This window comes from Hydra vulgaris, chromosome 13, assembly GCF_038396675.1.
Source record: "Hydra vulgaris chromosome 13, alternate assembly HydraT2T_AEP".
Classification (NCBI taxonomy): Eukaryota; Metazoa; Cnidaria; class Hydrozoa; order Anthoathecata; family Hydridae; genus Hydra; species Hydra vulgaris.
The window spans coordinates 18,890,001-18,902,063 of record NC_088932.1 but is presented as its reverse complement, the minus strand read 5'-3'; the positions used below and the strand labels follow the sequence as shown (position 1 = coordinate 18,902,063).

The 12,063-nt window shown below is 27.0% G+C and overlaps 1 protein-coding gene across 1 annotated transcript; it reads right to left on the bottom strand.

Moving 5' to 3' along the window:
- Window positions 1-2,801: 2,801 nt before the first annotated feature.
- LOC100213673 (uncharacterized) lies at window positions 2,802-4,160 on the bottom strand. The gene is made up of 2 exons (XM_065816937.1): window positions 3,840-4,160; window positions 2,802-3,252 (listed from the first exon to the last, which is right to left on the bottom strand). Exons 1-2 carry the CDS (start codon window positions 4,102-4,104, stop codon window positions 2,900-2,902), a joined length of 618 nt encoding a protein of 205 aa, XP_065673009.1. The 5' UTR covers window positions 4,105-4,160; the 3' UTR covers window positions 2,802-2,899.
- Window positions 4,161-12,063: the final 7,903 nt, after the last annotated feature.

The following is a 12,063-nucleotide window of genomic DNA, read 5'->3' as shown; positions in this document are numbered from 1 at the left end:
TGCGAACTGGCATATGTGCGAATCAATTGCAAAAACTGGCATAAGTACGAACTGGCACAAGCGCGAACTGGCATAAGTGCGCCGAAAGAATTTGCAAACATTGGCATAAGTGCGAATTGGCATAAGTGCGAATTGGCATAAGTGCGAACTTGCCAATTCGCCACTTATGCCAATTTGCACTTATGCCAATGTTTGCAAATTCTTTCGGCGCACTTATGTCAGTTCGCGCTTGTGCCAGTTCGCACTTTTGCCAGTTTTTGCAATTGGTTCGCACTTATGCCAGTTCGCACTTATGCCAGTTCGCACTTATGCAAATGTTTGCAAATTCTTTCGGCGCACTTATGCCAGTTCGCGCTTGTGCCAGTTCGCACTTATGCCAGTTTTTGCAATTGTTTCGCACTTATGCCAGTTCGCACTTATGCCAGTTCGCACTTATGCCAATGTTTGCAAATTCTTTTGGCGCACTTATGCCAGTTCGCGCTTGTGCTAGTTCGCACTTATGCCAGTTTTTGCAAGTGATTTGCACTTATGCCAGTTCGCGCTTGTGCCAGTTCGCACTTATGCCAATGTTTGCAAATTCTTTCGGCGCACTTATGCCAGTTCGCGCTTGTGCGAGTTCGCACTTATGCCAGTTCGCACTTATGCCAGTCGCACTTATGCAGATTCGCAGTTATGAAATTCGCACTTATTCAGTCGCCCCCGTAAAATATATAATTTTTGTTAAAAAAAAAAAAAAAGATTTTTTTAATTTATTTTTAATATGGCGAGTTTTTTTTTTTTTTTTCGTTCTTTTAACAACATTTTCTCGTAAAATGTCGTTGTACATAATATATAACATGGAAACACGAAGAGGATCTTAAGATCCTGTCACCGAGAACCGTTTAACAATGCAATAATAATAAACCAATCATTTAAAAAGAAAAAAAATTAAGAGTTAATACCGTTTAAGAAAACATGCATACAATTAAGATTAGATGTCTCAAATATAAAACACCGTTTAATAAAACAATAAAAAATATAATCAAATATTTAAGTATACATTTAGATAACACTTCTAAAGAGAAACAAGGACAAAAGAACTTGAATATATTGTCAGAGAGAAAATAACTTTTTTCAGATTATTTTTGAAAGAAGAAAAATTATTGTTAGAAGTATATATATTAGTATATATTTTGTATATATGTGATATATATTGTTATATATATTGTCATATATTATGTATATATATATAAATAGCATATATACATATTGTTAGCATTGACTCTCACACTCAACTATGAATGGAGTATATAACTCTTAAAAAACAAATTTTAAAATAAATTATAATCCAATAGTTAACTAATTACTTATATTTTAACATGAATTTAGTTAAAAGCGTTAACATGAATTTAGTTAAAATTTTTTGAAAGAGTGCCTTAACCTTCTATAGATCCTAGTTCTAATCGGTTCTGACGTTTATAAACTATAAATAGTTGTCAAAATACAATATTTTTGTCAATTTTCACAAAAAATACTAGAATTCCGACCAAGAAAGAGAGCATATAGTTAAGAAAAATTGCCAATAAACGATCAGGGGCCGTATTCTCATCTCTCCGATAAGCTTAACGGAGCTTTTGTCTGAAATTTCATTACAATATTTCTAAGTAAAGAAATGACGAAAATTTATATAAATGCGTTAAAATAAAACTTATACCAAAATAAAACATTTATGTTTAAAAAATTATAATTTTAAATAAATTTTTTATTAATGTAATTTAGAAGAAATTTTTGACTAACGCTAAGCTTAACGGAGAGATGAGAATACGGCCCCAGAACAGATCATATTATAAAACTAAGATTTCGGAAATATGTCGTAGTCAACAAAATATCATACAGACGCTATAATATTTTAAAATTGCCTTAACTACACCGAGTTAAAATGTTTTTTGTACTATTCTCAACTAGACTAATAAAATTTTATATGGTCAAACTTTTTGAACGCTGAGACATAGTACTATGAAACTTAAAATTTATCGATGAATATACGTCTAGTTGAGAGTAGTACAAAAAATATTTTATCATCTTGTTGCCCTCACGTTTTGGGTGGGGAGGGGGTTGTTATGAAATTTCAGGGTTTTTTTGTTCCCAGTCTCCAACGATCGCAATTTTTTTGCAAAGCATCATTATTTGACATAATTTTAAACATACAAATGCTTGAAGTCAGCTCCATGTAAGGAAGCTGACTCCAAACATTTGTATGTTTGGAGTCAGCTTCCTTACATCTCAAAACACTAAAAAAAGCCGACACTAGAATGCAGCATAAGAGAAAACTTTGTAAAAATGTTTGCTTTTTACTATATTAGACATCATTAGTATATTTAAATTATTTTTAAAATATTTAGATCACATGACAAAACAATTATTTAGATGATGCACCACTTCACTTTTTTTTTATCTGTTCCGCAGTAAGTTGAAAACTGATATTTTAAGCACTGTTTATACTCACTCTAGAGCTTTAATAATTACTGCGTCATAGATATATACATATTACATCATAGGCATATAAGCAGTACTTATGATTTAAACCATTAAATGTTTATAAACTTAATGTTTAAATTTAATTTGCTAATTTTTTAAAACTATTTTTTTTAAATTAAATTTTTTTTTAAAGTCATTATTATTTGTTAATAATTTATAACTTTTTAATTAAACTAAATGTTAAAAATTTGAAATTTTTTAAACTACATTTTAAGAAACTTCTAATTTCTTAGGACGTATTTTGAGAATTTGTAGTTATTTAGTTAAATAAAGAAAACACAAACGCAATATTATTTGTATTGGTTCTTTTGTGCACTCTAAACTATATACGTACAAAAAAAATTTAATGTTTATATCTTTCTAACCCATGTTAAAAAAAAAATTAAGATAACAATCCTTCTGCAAGAAAACAAATTCCTATTGCCATTATATAATGAAACAAATCCACATTTTTAAAACCTTGAATACCACGCCCTTGGTCATTAACTAAAACTGAGAGAATAACACATCCACATCCAGCCAAACCATAAATATTTAGCTGACTTTGAAACTCCATAAACAATGATGATATAATAATAAACAAAATCGCTAGACAAGCACAAAAATCACGAACTGGCATGCGAAGCAATGAGATGCAATGAAGTAAAGTTGAAAGAATTGATAGAACAAAGAAAAACCAACACAGATTTTGCCATTCTGTACGTTGAGAATATGCTGCAGCTAACATCGGTAAACCTAATAACGTAAACATAATCTAGATAAAACTTTTTCTAAAAATAAACTAAACAAAGTTTAGTTAATAGTGGTTATATAAAGTCAACATAAAATATTTTGTTTGCATATTAAAAAGTTTAAGTGAAATGTTGTCACAAGGTAAGTTGTCATAAGAAACTGACCCTTAAAACTAAACATCCCTTTCTAAATTTAGATATTATATTTTAGTTGAGACAACCTATAAGAAAATTTATAAATAGTATTTATGGTAGATAAATACTACTTATATATCTTCCTATATGTTGGAGTAACCTTGGAAAACTTATGGTTACCATGATTACCAATAATATTTCATTCGTATAAAGTTCTGCATGTTCAAGAATGCAGATGAAATAACTATTAAAATGGGTTCTCCCTTGATCACAATTTTCCTTCAATTTTATTTAATCTAATTCTCTTAAACAAAAGTAACCTTAAAAAAAAAATACAAAAAAATTTTTTTTTAAAGTTATTGAAAAAATTGTTTGCATTCAAGAAAAAGAAATACTATATAATACATTATTAAAATAATATTAAAGAATTATAATCATCATGAAGTAAAGATTTACCAATAACTGATGCTAAATCTGTAAAATAGTGATGCCATCCTTTAATTAAATATTGTCTTTTTGGAAAAAAATAACCAAATCTCACAAAGCCAACAATTGCTGCAAAACCAATAAATGAAAACCCAAACATGGCAAACCATGAAAGAGTTGCATGACGCCATGAGTATTCACGTAGTTTATTCATACGATAAGTACCTGCAACATAGGAAACCAAAGCAAGTACAAAATCTGATATCATTGTTGATGTTTCTCGATAATCTACCATTTTTATGAAATTATTTTTTCTGTAAAAAAAAAAAATCAATTTATTATAGATTTTTAAGTCAAAAATTCTTCTTTTTTCGATATGTCAAAATGTCCACAAAACTAATTTACTAATTAAAAACTAATTAAAAATTTATTTCAAAGGCATGAATGTTCAAATGTTCATTAACCTACAAACTAACTTAAGCTAACATTACAACAAACTAACATTGCAGAACAATTTATAACTGCAAACAATTGCCATGAGTGTTTTTGGGTAACAACTCTTTTAAAAAATAAAGTCTATTGTTAATCAGCTATAATCTGTAAAGCAGTGCTTAGATAAAATGACTCAAAATTACCCACACGCACACACACACACATATAGATAAAATGATTCAAAATTCACAATATCCACTTTTTAAATTTTGTTTAGAAAAAGATCATTTTTAAACTTCTTGAATTTTTGTGAAGGAATTAAGATACTTACAACATTACAGTTCTTTTTTAGCTGAAAAAATATAAATTTGATACCCTAAACGTTGAAAAATGACTTCTTTTTAATAAAAAAAGAAGCCAAAATAAAACTATACTTCTTTATTTGAAGTTATTAACAATAAACTAACAAGTTTTAACCTTTTGATTAATCAATTTATTTTTAATAATAGATTATTCAAAGTTAATACCTTTTTCTCTTCCAAGTAGATTTATGCAGCCACTTTGCAGTTTTAATGGTGTTAGCATGAAATGCAAATACTAGCCCTAATAAAAGTATTAATGCCTGTGTTTGTAAAACAGCTTAGCACACTTGTATAGCGTTTTAAAAAAACAGCGAAAAAATAGCACTTATAAATATGGTTAAGACAATTTGAACTAATTTAATGACTGCTGTTTATAAAACTATGCTTTTATGTTTAAAAAATCCATTCTAAAAAATCCAATTGTATGATATGTTGCTAATTGTTGTTAATCTGTTGTGCTTGTTTTCTTTTAATTTTTTTTTATTATTGTTGTGCTGGGCATTAATATCAGTTATTATAGTATTGAATTTGTTAATCTTCAATATCAGTTTTTGAAAAATTTTTTATATTCGTTAATGAACTCTAAAATTATTATTTTTGCATTTTATTTTTTTAACTTGATTTCATCATTTGAAATTGAATATTTTAACGCTCACTTGAAAACTAAATTAACTTTTTACAGAAGCTAATGTGACTGAGATATATCTGCATTTGAGTAGTTCCAATCGCATAAAATACTTTTGCTGTAGTAACTGATAATTACTCTGGGGTTACATTGGCATAATTTTTTCTTTGTTATCGAGCCAGAGCAATTACTTCACCAGGAAAAATAAAGATAACTTTACAGATTTTTGATTTATGACCATTTGCTTTACCCGATTTTTATTATATTTATTTTTAGAAGTATATTTTTATTGCATTAAAAGTGCAGATAATGCAGCAAAATTTATGATGTTTGTTCAACAATAATAAAATTTCAAAATGCTACTGAGTCAACAATATGTGAAAATTAAAGAATAACTTTGAATCGAACTACGCAACTAACTACTCAATAAAGTGAAAAACTTTAATACTTAATTTTTGATAACGTTTTAAGGCTACCTATACAATAACCAGTACTATTTGAGGCCCAGCTTGATTAATTCCTAATTTCACTGGCTTTACTTTTCACAAAAAAAAAAAAAAAATTCTTTAAACCAGATGGCGATGTCACGTGATCAAACAATTTCATTTTTAAAAGATTTTATTTTATTTAAAAAAAAAGCTTTAAAAAGGGTAGTTTTTATTAGCACAATCTACAAAAATAACAATACCAAAAATGATTACATAAATGATTCAAAATTATCCACGCACACACACACGCACACACGCACACGCACACACACACACATAAGCGAAGGACTTTTTATTATAAAATATAATTTTTAGAGGGTTGACTCAACTCGGTTGAGAATCCCTTCAAAACTTATATCATCCCGGCTAACGTTCAAAAAACGTTAATTTTTAGCCGGGATAAATGTATAGGTTTAAAAGGACTTTCTGCTTAAACTTACATTTGCTAGTTTTTGTGAAATGTAATCCTTTTTTGAACTTACATAGCCTTTTTTTTAATCTAACAATTGTTAAATAAGTACTTAGATAAAAACTTATTTGTACTTAAGTACAAATTCAACATGTTTTACAACTGAATTACACCATATCAAGCTTATTTGAGAGTCCATGATTTAATCATAACATTTTAACCGTGAGCACGCAATTAGCTGAGCAATTAGCTTTTTTAGCAAGTTAGTGCTTTAAAGGGCACTAATAACAATTTACATCAATTTAAACTAAATCTATTTAAAAAGTGCAGCTTTTACCACATAAAAATTATACACATTTCTTGTTTAAAATAGCACAATTTACAATACTTCATCAAAAAAAAAGTTCTTTTTTTTAATAAAAATATAATTTTTTTAATAAAAAAAAAACAAAAGCTCTTCATTAACAAGCTAGTTTTATTTATGAAGGACTTGAATGTACCATTTTAAAAAAAACTTAAATTGTTATAAACTGTCAACTCTATATAAAAACAGTTTTATAAACGAACCATTAAAATAGACACCACAAAAGCTTCAACAAACTACAATAAATGAACATATTGATAATTAATACTCTGGTATGATTCATAAGACGCCGCTGTTTTACTTATTTAGTGGCTGTTTAGTTAGTGGAAAGTGTTTCCACTCAATAAATAGTCAATGTTCAGAGCAATTTCCAAGTCAAATAAATTGTCTGATTTGCCCTCTTCAAGACGACCTAGTATTTGTAGCAAATTTTTAAAAATACAGATAAACATGCTGCATGACAGAGTTGTAATCAATCTCTGAATGACAAACTGTTTTCATCAGAAGCATCAAATTATGAATCAGATTGAACAGAAAACTCTTTATCCCGGTTGCACTAACTTTTTTTTTCAAAACAAATTTCTTTCAGTGTCATTGTCGCTTTGATTATTGCTTTGTTGCAGTTATTGCAAGACATCACTTAGTAGTCTTCCACTTTGGTCTGTACAAGGCATATTGTTTCGCTTTATTTTAACTATTTTTAAGTATGATAAAATAATTTATTTTATCTAAAACACAACTAAAGCATTTTAACATAACAATGTATTTGACAAAACAAGTGCAGCTTCTTTATGTCAAGCATTTGTTTATCTATATATAAACACAACTATTATTAATATTTGTCAGAGTCGACTAGTCAAATCTGATAAGTACAGTTAATCAATTATTCAAATTTCTCAGAGTCGACTAGTAATCAAGTACGAATAATAGTCATGTTTATAATATAATATGTATATAAACTATGTATAATATCTATATATTATATACATAATAAACACGTATACAATTTAAATACATATTATACTACTAAATACTACTAAATTACACATTAATAATACTCTTCAATTATAAGTTTTATCTAGAAAGTTGAAACATATTATTTCAATTATTTAACTTAAAATAAGCAATACTATATTTGATCCTATGATACTACTCATATATGCTTTCTTTAGTCAGATAATAAGACCTAATTTAATTACAAGTAACAGTCAAAAAGAACAACAACATATTAACAAGTAAATATCAAAAATTGGTTCAAATATCAAAAATTGGTATAATATGATATCAAATAAAAGGCTCACTCTCAAATAACCTGGTTAAATGAGAAGAGCGACCTTGTAAACGATACAAACTCAAAAAAGAACAAGGACAAGAAAATAAACAGAGAAAAAAAAAATAACAATAATAAAGAAATAAAACAAATATATATATATATATATATATGTATATATATATATATATATATATATATATATATATATATATATATATATATATATATATATATATATACATATACATACATATATATATATATATATATATATATATATATATATATATATATATTATATATATATATATATATATATATTCAATAACTACTAATAGTTACTAATCTCATGCACTAGTAATAGTTACTAATCTCATGCAAGTACCTTGCCATCTTCCTGTATTTGCCAAAGTTGTGTCAAAGCAGAGACATTTAACTTTATCTCCTAATCCAAAAAACTCCATTAATTCAAAAATAGCTTGCTTTTGATTAACCCCTGAACTAGACTTTATTGGAGGAATGCCAAGTAGTTCTGTTTTCCCATCAATACTTACCAAAACTGCAATTCTATCTTTTTTTAATTGCTTTCCTTCCGTCAATTCATTTACTATTTTTCCATCAAAGTGTATGGTCATTAGTGAATCTAATGATTCTACACTGTTTTTTAGATATTCCCTTATTTCTGTTGCTCCGGTAGATATTATGTTCTCTGCAACTCTATAAGATGTGGATTTAGAGAACTTAAAATTTGCTACAGAACCACCAGCCATGACAATACTAATCAAAGCTGTATGTTGGTGTGGTGTTATACCCTCTCCCACTGCTGTATGAGCGGTAAACTGAAGTATATTTTTAGGAAAAAGAACATAATTTTGAGTATTAGGAATCTCGTTAAAACCAAATTCGATATCTGTTTCCTGGCCTAAATCGTTGCTAGTGTAACTAGAAGTACTTAGATAATCTAAACCATTTTTATCTAACTCTACATATAGCTCTTTTTCTAAATTTGATTTGCTTCTTTTATTTCTCCTTTCAGAATACTCATATTTTTTATCTTTTCCTCCAAGACTTCCTTTCCTTTCCCAAAACTGGCCTTTTACTTGGTTGTCACTCCAATGACTAGTTTTTAACTATATGAGTGACACCTAACCTAATTTTGTAAAATTATAAAAGTTTTTTGTTTTTTTAAATTTTCAACTTTTGGTTAAATAAATGGATATATTTTAAGAAAGCAATATCTTATTCCTTGTCTTTCACTTTTCTCATTACATTTTTTAATATTTCCTCAAAATAACATGAGGATGTTCTCCAATCCAAAATACTTTACTCATCTATTCTTTAAATAAATGTCTTTTTTTTACTTCAGCAAGATTTGTTCTTTTTCTTTTATCTTTTAATTTCACCCACTCCTTTAACAATTTCTCAACTTTATTCCTTTAAAAAATAAGGTTTGCTTGTATAAAGATTTATGGATTAAATTGATTTAGAGTTCAATGATAAAACTTACCTTAGCTTTTGTATTGTAAGTACTTTAAATCCACAATGTATCCAAGGATCCATTAGTTTAGACAGTATGCAGCAGTCAGACTGATCAACTGGGCAGTTAGGTATGAAAGAGGAACTTTTGTTAGGATAACCTACTAAGCACTTCACTTTTGTTTCACATTTTAATTTTCGTAGAAAGAGATAATATTGAATTATCTCTTTAGCAGTTGCGAATTTCTTTGCAGGAAGTTTTGTGATAAATTTTTTAACTAAAAATATTTCATCCAATCTGTTACTTCTAACTTTTTTCTTTGTGACATTTTAATAATTTTTTTATTTTTAATCTGAAAAAAAAAAGTTTTATATAACATATATTTCAATAAAAAATATTATTTACTAAAAAGATTTAAAATTTTATTTTAAAAAATGTATAAAAAAGTACAGCGTAAAAATATTTGTTTTTGTTATATATTTATGGATTTTGGGGTTTTTAAAAAGTTAAGTTTTTGGGATTTTTTTTTTTTTGTTGAGAATAGAGCCCATTTTATTTAGATTAACTAGGTCTTTACAAACAAAAATATGAAAAAAAAAATTTTAATGTTATGACTTCCTCCAAACTCTTTTAAAAATGGTACAAAATGCTAAAAAAATTGCCCCTTTTACCCCTGGAGGAACCCTTAGGATTTTCAAAAAAAAAAATTAAAAATACCCCAAGTACTAAATCATGGTCTGGGCAGATGATAAGCTAGGGCTCTTTTTTTTTTCAGACATGACTTTTTTTTGAAACACCCTAATGTATATTAGGTTAACTTTTTTGAATGAAATATCTTATAAGTCTGTTATATACAACAACCCTGAAAAAAAAATCCCGTTAGCAGTACTTACTCAAATATTTAATAAAAGAATGTAAATTATCGGCTCAAAAGTAATTGGATAAACTTAAGTCCTATTACTTTTAAATCTGTTTTTTTTTAATAACTTTTCCTTAACGCATATTGTTATAAATTTCATTTATATTAATTAATAACAAGATGTTATAAATTTTTAAAAGTGCACAGTGGGCCAGAGGTGAACAAAACCCTTCAAAACCAACTTTTATATTTGAATAATTTTTTTTTGTTAATGTTATCTAGAGACTCTTAACACTCTAAAACTGATATAATTTTTCACATACTGTGATATTTGAGCTCAGTATATAAATTTTACCACAAAAATGGCAATATTTTATTTTTTAAATATTGTTTAAAATGTAAAAAATCATATAAAAATGAAATATGAGGGCAGCATAACAATTTTAAAACATTTTAATTTCTTAACGGTTTATATTAGTCTATTGACATCATATATTGAAATAAGAAGAAGAAGTATGAAAATTTATTTTTTATGCTTGCTTTTTTTTAAAGCGTTTTCAATAAAACCCCGTAAAATGCGCAACATTTTTTTAACACTTACCTTGACAGTAAGCAGAAATTTAAAACCTTTACCTTTACAGAAAGTCGCACATGTGATCTACTTTAAATTACACTCTTATATAAAGATAAAAATTTACAAACAAATTTTCTGAGTTAAGCTGAGCGCAGTAGGTGCTAGGCTTTTTGTTAAAAATGATATCCAATTGTAGATTTTGCTTTAAAACTGAAGAAGACACGTAAAAAACAGTTTTAATCATTTAAATTTTGTTGAAATCTTTTTTAAATAGCACTTTTAATGTTATTGTGAAAAGTTATTGAGCATTTTATGAAAGAGGAGATAACAAATAAGGATTCTTAATCTGAGAACAAGTAAGCCCCAAAAATTCATTCTCCCTCACCCTAAACGTGAGGGCAACAAGTTGTTAATATATATATATATATATATATATATATATATATATATATATATATATATATATATATATATTAATTTTTAAAAATTAAATTTTTAAATCTTAAATTTTACTACAATTTTTAGAAAGAAAACAAAAAATTTAAATTTGTGAGTGATTATTTTATACTTTAACTTATGAAAAATTTTTAGTATTCTTATATGATGATTTTTATTATATAATATATATATATATATATATATATATATATATATATATATATATATATATATATATATACATATATATATATATATATATATATATATATTATATATATATATATATATATATATATATATATATATATATATATATATATATATATATATATATATATATATATATATATATGATATTACTTAATGTTACATTCGGTTACATTTAGTTAATTGGTTATATCTGTACAAAACGTACATTTGAATTTATAGCCAACTGTTAATTGTAGTATAGTCATTTCAATTCAAATTTGACTCGACGTCTTACCGCTACTATATGCTTGTATAATTAAGTTTTTCCAAGCCTCTGCACAGTAGGTCAGAATTGACTAAAAATGGCAAAACTATTTATGGGTTAAATATAGACATATGATATATGTTAATTTTAGGGGTTGTCAAGGGTGTTCATGAGGCTAACCGATGGTTTTTAAATTATATGGGACATGTTGTATATCTAAATATAAGTAACTGCTGTCAGGGAATTCAAATCTGGGCATATTTGGTCTTTAGAAGTGGTTATGGCAGCTCAAATGGTCATTTTAGTGGTGATCAAGGGTGGTTCTAAGATGCCCCGATGTTTATCGATTAGATGGGACATTTTGTATGCCTAAATATAGGTAATCGCGGTCAGGGTATTTGAAACTGGGCATATTCAGTCTTCAGGAGTGGTCATGACTGCCCAGGTGATTATTTTACGGGTGGTTCTGGAATATCCCGATGGTTTGTTAATTAGA

What these genes read in the sequence shown, in the direction of transcription:
- LOC100213673 (XM_065816937.1), bottom strand. Translation starts at nt 4,104, where the DNA reads ATGGTAGATTATCGAGAAACATCAACAATGATATCAGATTTTGTACTT. An exon ending in AGATTTAGCATCAGTTATTG is followed by an intron (nt 3,253 to 3,839) that starts GTAAATCTTTAC and finishes TTACGTTATTAG; the next exon opens with GTTTACCGATGTTAGCTGCA.